The sequence below is a fragment of the Pyrgilauda ruficollis genome, unplaced genomic scaffold, assembly GCF_017590135.1.
Source record: "Pyrgilauda ruficollis isolate IOZ18807 unplaced genomic scaffold, ASM1759013v1 scaffold160, whole genome shotgun sequence".
Classification (NCBI taxonomy): domain Eukaryota; kingdom Metazoa; phylum Chordata; class Aves; order Passeriformes; family Passeridae; genus Pyrgilauda; species Pyrgilauda ruficollis.
This window is the reverse complement of record NW_024514765.1, coordinates 309423-326893: the sequence shown is the minus strand read 5'-3', so window position 1 is coordinate 326893 and position 17471 is coordinate 309423. Positions and strand designations below refer to the sequence as shown.

At 44.9% G+C, this 17471-nt stretch overlaps 1 protein-coding gene across 1 annotated transcript; it reads left to right on the top strand.

Annotated features, from left to right (window-relative positions):
- Positions 1-5949: 5949 nt before the first annotated feature.
- BEAN1 (brain expressed associated with NEDD4 1) lies at positions 5950-17137 on the top strand. Its single transcript, XM_041462862.1, has 3 exons — positions 5950-6089; positions 10797-10971; positions 13002-17137. The coding sequence occupies exons 1-3, from the start codon at positions 5950-5952 to the stop codon at positions 14478-14480; spliced, it is 1794 nt and encodes a 597-aa protein (XP_041318796.1). The 3' UTR covers positions 14481-17137.
- Positions 17138-17471: the final 334 nt, after the last annotated feature.

Below are 17471 nucleotides of genomic sequence, written 5' to 3'. Positions count from 1 at the left end.
CCTCCCTTCACATCCCAGTGCTATTCCTCATCAGTATCAGGGATAGAAACAAGTAAATTCCTAATTATTTTGGCAAACTTCTTATTTCAAGCTTAACTTTGTTTACAGCCAATTTATGAGCATTTCTTTCTGTGGTGTTTCCATTCCTCTTAATTATCCACACCTTTCTCTTTTTTCTTGTCTTTGTAGTCAGAAAATGCTCTCACACCTCAGCCTGTGTGTTGGGAGGCTGGGGCACAAAATTCCCTTTGCTTTCTGTCATCAAAAATATCTGTGGGCACCTTCTGACCAGCCTCTCTTTACACCTGCCCCAGTTCCACTCTGAAGGTGCAAATTATTGCTGCATAAAAAACACCCTGCAGCAGTGAAAGCAGCAACACCTCATGGAAGGGAAGTACCAAGGATTTCTAAGCAGAAATCTACAGTGCTATGCAGAGCAACCACAAGTTAAAGCTCCAAATATTTGATGATTGTACTTTAAAAACAAAGAGTATTTTTCTCTGATTTCCCAGTTGCATATTGCAGCCAGTATTTCCTGCACCTGCTCAGAATTCATTCCTGGAATAATTACAGCAAAGCCCTTCCTTGGAATATGATCCTAAAATCTGTCAAATGGAAAACTTCCTCAAACATCAGCAGGTTCTGGTGACATGCAAGAATTGGAGGTGGTGTACAGAATCCAGTTTGTGGATTAACTCCATGGCTTGGGAAGCTACAAATTTTTATTTAACTGATTCTTGTTACTCAGTCAGTGTCCAGCATCCTTTACTGTGTAATGGTTACAGAAATCCAGAGACCAAACACTGCTGATGATCAAGTAGTTCTTACAATGTATAAAATTAATGCCAGGCTGAATTGTATCATATGAAACCTTCATCCTAGAATGACTTGTTTTATTTAAAAATTTATTTCAATTGTTTAAAGCTGCACAATTATGATGAAACTGCATTATACTGGTTCCAAATGTTATCTGATATATGTTTTCATGAAAACAGTTTACACTTAATTTCATTTTTCCTCTGGAATATTTATCCATCAAAGTCATAACTTCCTCAAGATTATCTTGACAGAGAGTGCAGAACAGAGATGCAACCTTTTCGTGCTCATTAACACAAACATTCCTATTGTAGTTCTGAGGAACTGGAAATTCCAGAAATAACTATGGACAGAAAAAAAGACAGAAAAAACCTAAATTCCAACTTTCCTATCTCTTCAATAGTTAAGTTAATTAAGCCCTATATGTTTACTTGAACAATACCTTGGGTTACATTTTTTACTATTTAAAAGCATTAAAATAAATATGTAAATAAATATGTATATAATTAGAATCTCAAATGGAAAGTGTCAGGATCAAAAATAAACCTAGGAATATTCCTAGCTCATGATAATGTCATTAGAGAAGCAGTTCTGTCAAAACTGATACATTTCCCCATGGTAATAATAAATCACCAAAGAAAATACGTATTCTAGGAAAACACACCTCAAAGAACACCTGGACAGATTTCCAGGCTGCTCTCCTACCAGCCTGGCTGTGAGCAAATTGTGCCATCAGAAGGCAGAGTTCAGCATCATCAGCTCAACTGCCTACATGGGCATCAAACTCATCATTATTTTTTTCATCTGAGCCTTCTTGCAGAGAGTTACAGCGCAAATGTTCTAATTTCAGCTTTTCTGTTAGGTAACATCATCATGGAAACATCCTTTGTGCTGTTTCATCACAGCTCCAGCCTGCCAGCACACAGATGTTGCAGATTCAGGGGCTCTGTTTGCTGTTTTCAAAAGAACACAAAATGGAAACAGTGCAACAGGAGCAACTGTAGCAGAGTTAGAACATACAACAAATGAACAAAGCGAACCATGAGACATCTACTGCACAAAGAATTCTTCATTCCCAGCTCTGCCTTTTTTCACTTCGTGTTGTTTGCATCTTAAGAAGTTCTGTCAGCAGAACCTTCTTCCTGCCCCAGAGAGGGGCTCCTGATTTATGAATGACAGCCATTTAAAGAAGCTCTTTGGAGTTTCCCTGGCAATAAACCCATCCTAATACTTACTGCAACGAGACCCAACAAATTCCCAAAGTTATTGCCCCTCCTGCCACGCTCTGAGTCAGCAAGGTCATCTTGGAGAGCTGCTGCCATTTTTGAGCACCATTCCCCTCTGCAGATCCCATTTACCTGCAATAGGATGCTCACAGACAGCCTCCCTTGCTTTTCCCAGGGAAATTATCCCTTAAAAACTCAGTAGTGTGACTAAACACAGCAGTGCAGGTATTATAACAAAAACAAGGCCCAAAGCCATGCAGACAGCAGCACATTTCATGGTCAGTAACCCCTTCCTTCTCATCACTGCCACTGTTACTGCACCTCCAGATAATACAAGTTTTAGCAAGCAGTGGATTAAAGTGGATTCACTACAAGTACTGCAGCCAAGGATTTTTTCAGGGCTGGTATCCACAAGATGCAATGTAATGAGTTCCTGTGCTCCATTATTTATGTTATGGTAATACAACACTTTCCAAAAGCATTTGCTTTCCTGTCTAAAAGGATTCTCCTGTGACTGCTGTAGTGAACGTCAAGCCTGAGCTACTTTTTACATGTCCAATATCTTCACAGAAGTGAATCTGACAGACAAAATATAACTATTGTGGTGGATTTTGTAAAAGATGAACAAGTATTTTTGTTTTTCCACTTTGTGGTCCTGCATTTTCAGTTGCAAAACATATATATATGTAAATATATATATAGAAATAGATAAATATACCTGTACACACACATATGTATGTACACACACATACTGCACACCCCTTTGTGGGTATCACTCCCTTAGCAGTTCCTGAGGTTGTAATTTGATGATTTGTGAGCTGCAGTGTCTGACCTCCCCTCTTCCTCTGTCTCTCCCATTTCCACTTCCCTGGTGTTCCTGGTGCCCCCCAGTTAAACTGGGAGCTTCTGACTGAGGCAGCCACACCAGGAGAAATCTGGCCCAGAAAAAAACTCACACATAAAATACCAATAAACCAAAACAGAACAAACCTCCCAACCTCCCCCCCAAATCTTTTTGCCTGTTTAGCTCTAGACTGGGGATCAAGGTTTGGCTGTGTTTTAAAATGACAGTAAGGTTCTCATCCAGCATCACTTACATCAATACTTGCTAATCACCTGCAAGAAATTATTGCTATTGAAATTTTTCCTAAGTAATCCTTCAAATCTATTGAGGAATGGCTTTCCAGCCACCACCATACAGTGGATGCCTGTTCAACTCAGTACTATTTCTTATAATACTTGCTTAGCTTCTCTAATTAAAAAGATCTTGTAAAGTCATATAAGTTTACACATTAAAGTCTCCTTGAAAGAGAGACTGTAAAATAAAATTCATGCTTGTAGACTTGATAATGCATTATTTATCCCACAGGAATGCCTTTATAACAGCAGTCAAAGCACAACCAAAGTACTAAAGCTGTTAAACAGAGGGGGGGAAAAATCACACTACAAAACAAACAAAGAAAAACAAAAACCCCAAACGTAAAAAACCCAACGAAAATACATTTTAGAAAACACACAAAACACTTGGAAACAAAGAAAAAAATACAAAGTTAAAGTCTCTTTTATGACCTTAATTCATGTCCATTCTGCCCTCACCAGAGAGTGCTAGGAACCTTATCTGCAGAAACAGAGCAGGAGCTGTTTGCAATGTCAGCTCTACAAGCAAAGATCCCATGCATAGAAAAGAACACAGGAAATGAACATCAAGATCATAAACTGATAATGAAATACAAAAAGTTATTTAAAAAAACCAAAACCTGCAACTATTTGAATTATTTGTAATTCTCTCCATGGCCACAACAATCTGTAGGCACAGCTGCGAAGCTGCCAAAAAGCTGTTTAATTGAAAGTCTGGCATGTGTTTTTTACTACCTCACTCAATTTTTAAAATGTGATCTTAATTGCCAAAAATGAGGGGGAAGAACATTACTTGCTTTTGGAGAAAAAGAGATAATTATTTTTATCCTATGTATGAAGGATAAAATGCCCCAACACAAATATATTGATATTTGGAACTAAACATTAAAATGCCAACTCCTCAATACCATAACTCCCACCATTTACTTAACCCTTCAAAGTCTGCTTCCTAAGGGATCTTCTCCCTGTTTATCCCAGCCAGCAGTTCAGTTCTACAAAGCTGGCCTGTGGTCCAGGAAAGGCATTAAATTAAACCCAAGGCAGAGGAATCATCTGCAGATGATCAGATAACAGCAGCAAGAAACAGCTCCCACTGTGCCCATTTCTCCTTTAGGTCAGTGGCAGATTTCCCAGAAGCAGGAGACAGAGAAGCTTCTTCCCTTTTGTTCCCTGGCAGAAGGATTCCAAATTTTCCCCCTTGAAACTCCCATTGCTGTGAATTTTCTGAATGGAAACTTTTCCCCTGTGCTAATAGGGCCAGTAAGTGCTCTCTATTAGCCTGATTAAGTCAGTCAAAACCTGAGGAGGGATTTTAAATAAATTCACCAGGCTTTGGGTCAGCAAAATGTAAATTAGAGTAAAGATGCAGTTCATAGGAATCCTGCAAGAAGTGGCTGTTTCTTTACCCTCATGGATCTCAAGGAGAGTGGAGGACAGCACATCCTAAGTCTCTGATGGAGGTCTAAGAACTTTTCAAAGACTACCATGTATGTTTGAAAGCTTCAGTGTGTTCAGTAGAGGCTGGAGTGACATCTTTTCCACATGCTGTAAAAAAAAAAAAAAAAAACAAAAAAAACCAGTTCTACTTCCTAACATGTTGGGATTTTTCTGAAATATCTAGCAGCCCTATTCAGGGTTTTGAGAACAGACTTGGGTTCTTAAATATTATTTTCTGATGGGGAAATTGAAATTTTCTAGTCTGAATTTAAAGCCATTGTCCTGACGAATATAAAAGTAAGATGAAATGGAGGTAAAAATAAAAATACCCATGGATATTTGAATTTAGTTATGTAGCACTCTGATTTCACTTTCTTACCTCTCCCTTCCCTAAGAACCCAGACTGGGCTTTGGGAGCTTGGTGTAGCCTGGCAGTAACACAGGTACAGGGGCACAGTGTGTGCCTACAGTCTGCTGAGAAGACACATGCTCAATATCCCAATTTTCAGGAAATATCCCAGATCTTAATTGCTCTGCAATTAGTGTGGCTGAGGAAATAGGTTCTTAATTTGTTTGGCTCCAGCAGAAATGTTTTTCAGGTTAACTTAGTAGAGAAAGGGGTTTTGGGTTTTTTTGGTTTTTTTTTGGTTGTTTTTTTTTTTTTTTTTTAATAGGAAACATTTCCTTCTACAGGATTGGAGTTAAAATGGTGCTGGAATGGTTAAACAGCAACTACAAAGCAGGTTTAACATTTATCATGATGTAGTGACTCTTTCGGGCTCTTGCCTGTAGCCAGGGAGCACGGGGCAGAGCGAGGAGAGAACATTTCCCTGGCTGAGCCCGGTGGCACAGGCAGAAGCACAGAGCCTGGCTGCCCCCCGTGGAACCCCCCAGTCCACCTGCCCTGTTCCTGCTCTTTGGAGGAACACAACGGGCACTGTGCCCAGTGCCAGAGGGACCAGCCCCAGTGTGCCCAGGTTATCCAGCTCAGCCCCTGGCAGCACTCAGCTCCCAGCCAGGGCAGCACAGAGATGTCTGCCGGAGACTGCATCGCAGCTCTCCATGCCGCCTTTCACAACTGAGACAGCAACACCCCTTCCTCTCCCCGCAGGCTTTTCCAAGCTGGCTCTCACAGGCAGGAGAGAGCAGGCATGAGCCCTGCCGGCACTGCACTTATGGTGACTGTGCCCCTCTGCGATTATCTCTGCGTGGTTTAAGTGCTACATTCTCGAGTGTCACACACGGCAGGGTCAGCAAGGATGTGGGCTGAGGAACAAAACACCACACACTTTTTTTTTTTTCCCACTTTACTTGCCTCCGTTATGCTGAAGTAATGTACTGTGGCAAGCGCGGCCCGGGAGCCCGGCCCGGGAGCACGGCCTGTGAGCCCGGCCCGGGAGCGCGGCCCGGGAGCCCGGCCTGCCGCAGCCGAGCGGGCCGCCTCTGCCGCCGCCATCGCACCCGGCCGCGGAAGTGAACCTTCCCTTCCATTCTTCTGAAGAACTCGCACCAATAGGAGAATAAAACCTCTGGAAGTTTTACCAATTTTATATCTTTAAACAGGAATACAATGGGTTTTTTTTGTTTTTTACAGTGAATTTTGCAAGTTTATGTAAATTTCCCTGTTTGTGCTTCAAAGTGTTCCATGGCATCACTCAGCATAAAAGAGCAGCAGAGACAAGCAGTGCATCTGACCTTTCTGAAGCATTGCAGAACCCATTGAAATTAGCCACTCATAATGAAGATAAATGTTATCCAGTCAAGCCTACTTGTTGATTTTATGATACTTTGCATGTTTTAGAACAGAAGGGAAAAGAAGAGCCTTTTGTTGTCATTGTAGGTGTCACTAGTACAGCTCATTCAGTGTATTGACAACAAAGCATTTTTAAATAACTCTTTGTCTGTGTGTTTCAGTAGGCAAAGCACTGCCTAAAAAAAAAAAAAAATATCAGTACGTACCATGTAGAACCAAAGAAAAAATAATCATATTTTAATATTCACATTATTCCTTTGGTGCCAGGCTTTCCAGGCCATTGCAAAGCCTGTTGCAAGTCTTCCTCAAAAGACACCATCCAGAGGTGCTGGAGGAGGCAGCGGGCCCCACAGTGCAGCCGCTTCTCCGGCAGGAGCTGCAGCTCAGCTGTGCAGGCTGGAGCCGCGCGTCCTTCACGGGCTTGCTGTAGCCGAGGGAAGGCACAGGCACAGCAATCCTAGAGGATGCTGCAGGCCGGCTCCCCCTCACGGCTGCATTTCCAGGCACAGGCCAGTATCTTTCTCCATAAGGAGCGCGGGTGTTGCCGTGTGGCCACAGTGAGCTCTGGGAGCTGTGCGAGTGCGATGCGGGCAGACGCTGCGCTGGGCACAGTGACAGAGCCTCAGGGGTCTCGGAGCGTTCCCAGCTTTAGAGAAGAGACCAGGAAAAGGAACCCAACGAGTGAGCCCAGGACACTGGGATGGCAGTCCGTGGGTCCCCAGCTGGTGTGCCAGGGCAGTGGGAGCTCAGCTCGGGCTCAGCAGGGCCAGGGCACAGCAGCGCCTTGTCCCCAGGGCGGGCCCGGCTGCGCTCACCCCTGCACCAGCCCGGCCAGAGGAGACCAAGGGTGGCACCGAGGGGCTCCCAGAACGGGCACTGGCTGTGAGGCGGGCAGGGCAGCGGGCACCCAGCCCCTCATGGGCACCCCTTGCTCCTTTTCCCTTCCCGGGAGCCACTGGCCAAGCCCTGGCACTGCTGGGCACAGCTCCCAGGGCTGGATCTGTGTTTGAAACACAACGTATCCCCCGAGCTTCGGTCTGCTCACCCCGGCTGGGGAGGACCCAGTGTGGGACAGGAAGATCTGCTTCCCCCTCTTCATTTGTATGGCCCAGCAAAAAAAATGCTGCAAGATTCAGACTAGAGGCCAGTCCTGACATCCAACAGCAGACGGCCAAGGAGGTTTCTGTTTATTGCCTGAAACAAAACAGTTAGGATCCTGTTGTTCACTTCTGCTGGAAAGTCCCATTCCTCATCTGAAATAGTCCCATTCGTCATCTGAAAGCTTCTGTGTGTCTGGCCTAGGACACACAACGCACAAGAAGGCAAGGAGAGCTCAACCCTGTGCTTTCCTTGGGACTTTCCCCTGGAAAACTTCTTTGCTTTGTTGTTTTGAAATGTGTTTCTGCAGGAAATGCGCTCTGCATTTTTAAGTAATTTTTAAGTTCTGTATCTAATGGAAAACCCCAGGGTGAGTCTGGGTGCTAGCAGAAAGCAGAACTGACTGCCAGCATATCAACAGCAGGGATGGAGCTCCAGCCAGCCCTTGGGGCACCCACAAGCCTGGGCTCCATCTGGGACCAGGGACAGGAGCCAAGGAGCTGTGGCAGGAGAGCAGAGTTATCACAGGCTCATCTCCAGGAAATTTCTTAGAGGCATTTTCACTAAAAAAAAAAAAAAAAAAAAAAAAAAAAAAAAAGTTTTTTACACTGAGAAAATGGACTTCATTTTCTATCCCCACTAAAGGATATGTAAAGCTGAGTATAGCAAATATATAATGGTGTTTAAAAGGAAGCAGCATCCAAATTATTAAAATTGCACTTGGATTTTCTGTAAATACTGAATAATTTTCAACTGTAATCATCATTCAACACTCCAAAGATTGACACAATTATAATTAATACTTAGATGAGGAAGCAATTATATGGTTCTTACTGCTATATAAATTATACCATTACTGAGTCATATGCACATGATGAGATGTAAGGTAAGCATGCATTTTTTGCTAAGTAGATGACAGTAAATATGTATTTTGCTAAAATGAGACAATTCTTTTGCAGTTCAGCAAGATTTTCCATATTCTCTGTATACTATACCCAAAAGAACAAAACCTCACCATTTTGCACTGCAGAACTGCTGGCAGGCGTTTCTGGAAGGTAAGGCTCTATTTCACATTTGTGTTTTTAACACAAGAGAACTGATCCTCTCCATAAAGTATTCATTTCAACAGTTTGGTGGAATGCAAAGCACCCTGCAATGAGAGAAACAACCCTGTACCCACCTCAGAGGGGGCAGAGATGCACAGCAGTGCCGCAGCCAGGTTTACTGGCAGGGGAGTCAGCAGAGAGGGAAGCACGGGGTGGTCTGTGCAGAATGGGATTGGCTTTCAGGGCTGGGCCTGCCTGCAGCTCTGGCAGAGCTGTTCCTGCCCTGCAGCAGGGCCAGGCTCTGGGACCTGCTTCCGTCAGGCTGCTCTTGGGGAGGGCTGGGGAATCTAATAAACCCACATCAGAAGGGAAAGGGGATTTTTTTTTCCCCTGAAAGTGAGGTTCATCCAAGTAACATGACCAAGCTGCAGGCTCCTCTGCAGACAGGCACAGAGGGCTTTTCACACGTGGCAGACAAGTCCCTGCCCCATTACTGATGCTCAGTTTCTCTGCGCAGTGGGAAACCCTTTGGTTTGGCTTTTCACCTTTCTAACAGGGATTTCCTGCCCTTCCACCAACTCTGTAACTGTGATTTACAAAACAAGCTGACTTTAAGTAGACTTCTGATGAGAATGGGAGATTTACATATTACCTCATGGTAGCAATGCATTGTAAAATTGTAGAAAAGTAATCCAAGTCTTTCATTCTTCCTTCAGTAACAGTGAAGTGTCCCTGGCACTGTGCTCTGGGTTTGGCAGCATTTCTTACACACATCTGCCTGCTCCCTCTGGTGGCGTGGAGCACTCCATAAAATCCTGTCATCCTGTTACCACAGAATAATCCAAACAATCCCAGCTGTGCTGTCACATGGCTATGGGAGCCAACCAAAACATCCACATCGAACTGTAGCATTTTTCTGAGTTACCGCTGAATACCTGGGTTATGTGATTCATTACAAACATATATAATTAAAAAACAAACTGTGAATTGAAGGCAGAGTTCAGAGTTGCTTCTTTCTGTTCTATCTAACCACCATCACTTGCAGGAGTGGTTGAGCATTTTCTGCTCTTGTTAATCTTGTTCAACTGAGTGAAATCCAACAAAGCTGGGTGGAAGGGGGAAGCTTATAAATCCAGACAGATAGCACTAGAAAGGAAAAAATTAGCTGTAAAACACTATAGAGAGACGTTTGCAGCTTTGAAGCTGCTCCAACAGCTTCTAATGCTACTACTGCAGGTGTTGAAATTCCTTGTAATGATGCAGTAAGGACATGCTTTCATTTCTTGAAAATATTGCAGATCTTGGATAAATCTCAGCAAAGTTGGCAGAGTGATGTTGCTCTTGAGAAATTAATCTCCTGCTATCAGATATTACCCTAAACCCTTGCATAATTCTAATCCCAGTGCTAAAACCCAGGTTTAACACAGGCCTTTGCTTTATTACATGGGTAAAATCAGAAAGAAAACTGGACATGCTTTTTCTTGCTACATGATAACAACCCTGTATTTCTGTAGCCATCTCTTCTGCTTCAATTTTTAGCATACTGATCTTATACAGAACTTTTAGTAAAGAACACACGCGTATTTGGGATGGCTTCCATGCTTTTTATTTTCCATCTCTGGGACCACCCACGACTGAGCAACTGCTGAGGAAGCAACTCTGTGCTTCAGTCACTTACGTTTGGATTTTACCTTTGTCAGAGGAACAAGCACTGGAACAGTGAGGTCCCTCCTGCTTTGGGGGACAAGTCAGTGTCCAAGCTCAAGAAGGGCAAAGTTCAATTACTGAAGTCAGGACACTGAAAATGGCAACGTATTACCAAGGGAAAATATGAAAATGGCGAAATAGGAATAATAGGCCAATCACCCCAGAAATATTCAAGCAGCTCATTTTTTAGCACAGCAAGGTGAGCAAAGATATATTTCCTGAACAGAAACCATATCCAACTGATCTAAGTGGTCTTGGTACAGTCTGACAAATTATTCCCTTCCTTACCCTACAGAAATAATTTCTACGTAAAATTATGACCATAGATGTCTGTGAAATAAAATAATAATCATCATATGAGAGAATAGTTATCAATTTGTGAAGTCACACAGGAGAACAACATCATCATGGTGGCCACAGGTGGTGATTTGAAAATTCAGATTCCAAAAATCAAGGTTAGAAAAGCACCTGGATCACAGGTGTGTTTTCCAGCTGCTGGATCCAACCTCCGTTTAACCCCAGTGCAGGGCACTTGTCACCCCGCAGCAGGCACAGATCCCATTTAACCCTTGGCAGGCTGCTGGGCCCGGGGCGCCGCGGGGCCCTGGACGTGCGCGGCGTGGCCGAGCGCTGCCGGCGGGCGCGGGGCGGCCGCGCCTTGCGCGACCTGCTCAGGGCGCTGGAGCTGTTGGAGCTGCTCTGCGTCAACCTCCTGCTGTGCCCTTGGCGCCGGGAGATCCGCTCCCTCAAGGTACGGCACTGCCGCCCGCCCCCCGGGGCTACGAGGCCGCCTCTCCGGGCCGGGGTTTGGCAGCGGCACCGGGAGGTGGGAGCGGGGTCAGGGGCACATCCTGCTCGGGACAAGAGCGGGGTCAGGGGCACATCCTGCTCGGGGCAGGGTGCTCAGCCCGGTGCAGGGCTGCTCTGAGGTGTTCATTGGCCTTCACAGGCCTTGTCCTCGCTGAGGCCCTGAGTGCTGAGCAGCTCCGGGGGTTGGGAGCGGAGCCCCTCGTTGTGGTGAGGCAGCAGGGAAGGTAAAAGCTACTCCGAAAGGCTTTGCCTTTGATCACTCTAAGCTGTGACCCGAATCTGCCTATGAGCAGGGGTGTTTTTAGCCGTGGCCATCTGCAGTGGCTTGGTGCCAAAGGCCAGGTGAGCCAGTGCCTCTCTGGTCCCTGATCCCAGCTCGGAGCCTGAAGCTGGTGCAAGGGGCAGGGACAGCCCCTTGGAAAGAGGAAGTGCTGCTGGGTTTTGCAGCAGGGTGGTTATGGTTACCCCACTTCCCCAGCACACTGAGCACATCTTATTGCCCAGAAGGCACAGCCATCTTCACACATCCCAAATTTAAACAGACACCTCAGACACCCAAATGTAAACTTACTGCCCTTGCTTTGGCAATAGGTGCTGGTGAGGAAAAGCCATTTCTTTGGTTCTTCCTGCACTTAGGTCTCACCTGTGGATTTTCAAACAGCTGTAAATTCCTGTTCTTCTCATTCAGCTCCCTAAAACAGGGCAAAGCCTAAGATATCTGGTCTACACTTAGTGTGTTCAGCTGTTCCTAACACAAGAATCCTAGGCTGCATTAAAATTAAACTTTGAAGGCCACTGTGGGCAACCCAAAGTGTGAGACAGCCTTTTGCAGTCCTGAAATAATTCTATTGCAAGGCACAAGTTGGAGAACAACCAGTACCTTGTGCATGTAGAGATTTGATTAAAAGCTCCAGAAATACATGGAATAGTATTTCCCATGTCCTGCCTCTCACCTGCTCTGATGTCCATGCAGGGCACTGTTAACAGATTTATCTGAGAATTATACTGTGGCCATTCTGGGGGTCAATTTTGTTCTCCTGAACCTCCAGCTTGTGACATTGATGCTCAGGGATCAGCCTTGGTCTGGCCCAAGCTGGGCAGCCTGAAAACAAGGTACCCCACTCCTGAAACCCTGACTTTGCATTCCTACCTCTCTTCTGTTCTGACTTGCCAGGAGCTGGTCATGCCCAGCTCAGAATAGTCTCTCCTGTCACAGGGTTTCAGACAAAACCAAAAACCACTTCCATGTTACAAACTAGGCCTCATGCCTGGGGAGCTCTAAAACAAGCAAACTTTGAACAGTTTTTTAAGTTGTTGCACAGCAGCAGCATTTTATTGGCATTTTGGAGACAGCTTGTGCAAGAGAGGTGTTTGAACAATACTTCTGTTAGAATAGTCTCTCTTCAGAAAGCTGCTTTTAAAAAATGGCAGTTTAATTCAAGGGTAGTAAAGTTCACAGCAGGAGCCTGAACCATGGAAAAAGAAAATGTTACAGACTTGTCCCCAGTTCAGAAAGGGGATTCACAGTGAGTGCATCATGTCTCTTTCTTTAGGAAAAGACCTCAGTGATTAATTCTATGAATCTCTGCTTGTTTCAAAAGCTTAGGTTCAGTAGAACACAGAAGGTTTATTTCTAAGTTTCTCTAGTTTGACTAAAATGATTTCCTTACTCTCTTCCTTTTTGAATACTGGTACTCTTAGCCAAGACCCCAGCAGGTTTAAACTGGCACAGCTTCACTGGAACTGATGTGCTGTAGCAAAGCCACAATGCTCGAGAGGCTGCCAGAACAGTGCTGTTAGAAAAGCCTCACTCACTGCAATTCAAAACTCAAGACTTGTAGAACACGGCTTTTTGAAAGCTGTAAGCAAGTCTTGAAGCATTTTTGATCTTTAGGAAATCAGCTGTTTCACATTTCCCTGCACCCTTTCCCCCAGTGTTCACCAGCTTTTCCATATTGTGTTCTGTTCCAGACCTTCACTGGGAATTTTGTCTACTACATCCAGCCAGTGCTGCCAGAGGACATTGTGAAAGCAGTCCTGGAGAAAATAGGGTATGTTGCAACTACAGCAACAGAGTTTTCACTTGTCAAAAAGAGAAACAATGAGGAAACAAAGCAGACTGCATTTGAGATATTCCTGGCAAGAATTGAGTGTGAGGCCATCCTGGAGATGACAAGTGAAGAAACACATGGCAGTTTGGAGAAGAGCCTGCAGCAGGGAATACAAACACATCGGCATCGAGAGGAGGACGAGGAACATCAGACACCCCAGAGAGGAGACACTGAAAGTCTGGGAAATGAAGGGAGCAGTGAGACACCTTTGTGCCTTGCCCCCCCGCAGAAGCGTTCAGCTGCCTGTTCTGCTTCCTTTGAAGCTGCTGGGAATGTGAGGATCACAGGGGATGTGGCTCAGTCAGCAGCTGCTGCATCTCCTGGCAGCCTCCAGGAGCACCAGAGGCAAAGCATCGACACCGCGCATCTCCCAGGCAAGGGCTCAGACAGCGAGGACTTCCTGATCAAATACAGTGACATTGTCATAGCACAAACACCCATCTTCAGTGAGAGTCTCTCTCCAAAGGCTTTGGAAAAGGAGCCCAGAGCCAGGCTGAGTGAGGAGTGTGCCTTGGCAGGGGCTGTAGACTTGGCTGCACGAGCGCTGGGGCCTGCACCTCTGTCCCCGGGAGCCAGCGGCCCCCCAGCCTTTGCCATGTTTGCTGACAGCTCCTGTGACAGCAAAACCACCTTGGAGTTTGAAGCTCCAGGAGTCCCAGAAGGATCAATTGAAGCAGAAATTAATGATGCCATAAATTGCATAGACCCAGCCCCTGGTGATGAGCCCACTGAGCTGAAGTCTCTGCCCTACAAGGACTTTGCCCAAAACTGCAGCATCCCCAAGGAAGAGGACGTTTGTGAGCTGTCTTTAACCTTCACAGAACTACAAATCAAGGATGCCCAGGAAGAACTTATGTATCCAGTAGAGGAAAGTGGCCAGCCTGAGGCAATGGCCTATGCAGGAAGAAGTGACAGTCACATTAGAGAATTCAGTCACTCCCAAATAAAACATACATACCTGACTGATGCTGAGCTGCACAAGAGAGCAGCGTCACACCCTGAGCCACCTTCAGGTCTGTGCTGTACTGCTGGGCACACAGAGGATTCCACTGCTGGTTCTGACAGCAAGAGACTGTTCATGGATCCTGCTAAGGCACACCCAGCTTCTGAGTGCTTCAGGCATGTCAGAGAGCCCCCCAACCTCACCTACATCCCCCCCCAAAGCATTGATGTGCGGCCCTCGCACGGGGGCAGGAGGGGCCTGGGGCAGCCTGCAGGTGACTCTGCTGGAGGCAGGGGAGGGAAGCTGGAGCACTGTAATTCCCAGGAGACTGACAGCCAGGAGCCTTATGTCATCATTGACAGAACGGAGCAGGCAGTGCTGTGCCATCACACCTGAGTCTGTAGTGCTTTATCTGTCATTACCTGGGGGGATTGTCCTCTCACCTGTGGCCTTGATCCTGTTGTCAGGAAGATGATTAGCTTTGTCACAACAGTTCTGAAAACACCCAAACCACATCACTGCTTTGGGACAGTAAATAGCAGGAGTTACACAAATTCCTAATGGTTCCTTTCACAAGGAAACCTGAATGGTCACCTTTTTAAAGGGTAGGCAATCCTCTATAAATTTAAATCCATTTAATTAATCAGTCAGATTCCTTCTGGCTGTTCTTAATGCCAGACAGGTTTCTTCAGCTGGGCATCCTACTTCTCTTTTTTCCCTTCACAGACCTATTCCTGGAATACTCTTCCAGTACAAGGTAAATCCTTCTAAACTGGAAGAAGTTTAGAAATGCCATACCGGACTGTACTCCTTAACTCTCTGCATTCCTTTGAAGCTGTGTGTGAGCTCATCTTCCTCCTGATTTCAGCTGAAAACAGGTTTAGAAAGTTTGATAACATTCCTTTAGCTTTAAAGAGGAAAACAGCTCTGTGAACACTTGGTTTTGTAGAGGCATTAACCTGTGCTATAGGTTTTATATCTAACCAATATATAACCATTTGTTACCAAAGTATTTTGTGGCCAGCACCACAATTTCCAAGAGAAGCTTTGAGCATTGTAACTGTTCACTGCCACCAGCAGAGAGAGGTCCAGCTGTGGCTGCCATTTCCCTTGCCTCTGCTCCTGACACTTAATTCTGCACACAATTTTTCTGCAGGCTGGTTCATCTCACTAAAATTAAAAGAAAAAAATCTCATTCTTTGCCATTTTAATGGCAGGGAAAAAAATCTGCTCAGAGAAGGATCCCAGTGAGCAGCAGGGGCAGGATCAGGGATAACCTGCAGGTGGGAGTGCTGTGTGGAAAGCTCAGGAATGTTGGATCAGCTGGAAGCTGGGGTCCCAGCACTGACAGCCTGTGTCACACACAGTTCATTTAGGGAAGCACACTGCTGCTGTGCTTAGGCACAGTCTCCAGTGCTATTTATACAAATACCTTTAGAGGGTGGTGCCCAGCAGCGGGACAAGGAGCAATTTCCATAAACTAAAACACAAAAAATTCCATCCCAACATGAGGAAGAACTTGTTTTCCTGGAGGGGGCAGAGCCCTGGAGCTGATGCCCAGGGAGGCTGTGGAGTTTCCCTCTCTGGGACATTCCAAACCTAACTGGACACACTCACTCCTGTGTCACCTGCTCCAGGTGACCTGCCTGGGCAGGGCTTGGACTGAGTGACCTCCAGAGGCCCCTTCCAACCCTAAAAATTCTGGGATTCTATGATACACGTGTTAACTAGAAAGGCACTTTAATACTGCTTCAAGTAGCTTTTTCAGTAGCACTGAAATGTGTGCTGGTTTGGGCTGGGGTAGAGTTAATTTTCTTCACAGTGGCTAATACAGAGCTCACTTCTAAATGCTAAAAAATGCCTTTCATGTACAGTTAAAATATTAGCTGAAACTAATGTTGTATTAATTGTTTATAATTGACTTTCATCAGATGAGCACACATGGATATGACTAGAAAAACCTCATGAACTAAAATATAAAGATTTGCTTTTTGAAGAACTAATGGTTGAAATTCTGTCATCCCCTGATTCCAGCAGTGTAGGAGAAACAGAATTTGCCCAAGGTAAGACCAGGGGGCAGGACTGCCTTCAGCTCTGGGTGGGCTTGTGAGAAATGGGTATCAGGAACAAAAGAGTTCAGAGGGCTGTGTCCTGACAAGTAATAGTGGCATGCTTTGGGCTGTGAGATTCTCTGTACTAAACCATAAAGTGTACTAAACCATAAAGTGACATTTTCTGTTCTGTGCAAAATGTATGTCCATAGTGAAATTAGAATTAAGAACAAACTGCAGATGACTGAGCTTCAAACATGTAGAACCATTTCCAAAAATTTGTTCTTTTGGTCTCTTGGAGAAGAAAAAGTTTTGAAAGTTTAACAGAAGGTACCAAGAATAGCTGGCATCCCCCTACAAAGAAGCTGCAAGAAGTAAGATAATTACTTAGCACACAAAATCTTACTTTTAAGCTGGAATTCTAAAGGGTTATAACAGAACAGTAGAATGGCATTCCTGGAATCACAGGCTTTAGTACCCGCTTAGTACTTCACTAGGAAATGCTCTCACTGTGCACTTATTGTTATTAAGTTGCAGTGATTTAGAAAAGAATCAGCTGATCAGATGGGAATTACAGGACAGGAGCTGCAATTCCTGACTGGCTGTGGTTCTTTCAGTGCAATGGGTTTTAGGCAAACCACAACCCTACAAAAGCAGCACCATCAGATAGTGTTGAAAAGCCACATAACTGAATGTTTCTATCCTGCACAAAGTGCCTGACAAATGTCTGTACAAAGTGCTAATGAAGCCTGCCTTGTTCCAGCTAAACCAACCCAAACCAGTAGGGGAAAATACATTCTGGACTTCTGGGATCATTCCCCTAAAATTACCCAGAGAATCAATGTGAGAGCAGTCAGAGTGCTGCAGTGACAAGATTCCCTTGAGGGCAGCACCCAGAGAAGGGCAACTCAGCACCTCCTTTGACAAGTCCAGGAATGAAACCCCCACTGGTTTTCTGTACTCTCCAAGTACTTACAGGTCATAATAAACTGATCGTGACATAAACCCAAAAAAGTACCTGTGTTTTTTTTTATAAAAAGGAGTAAAATCAAAGAAGGCAAACCAGTTAAGAAATCAGTTAATTCTAGGATGTTTTTAGAAACGTTTGAAAAGAGTAACAGACACAGTCCCATGCACCCTGTATTTTCACTGTTCCTCAACTCAGCCAGAGCAGGGCTGGGGTTCTCATGAACACAAATAAAATAAGCTCTCTATAAAAAGCTAGCTGAAAAAAATACCCTCAGGGCCATTCTGCAATCACTTAAAAAAACTGTGGGTTTTTTAAATTTTTTTTTTCACTGAATTCAGTGGGACTGCCAGCGCACAGTTCTCTTCA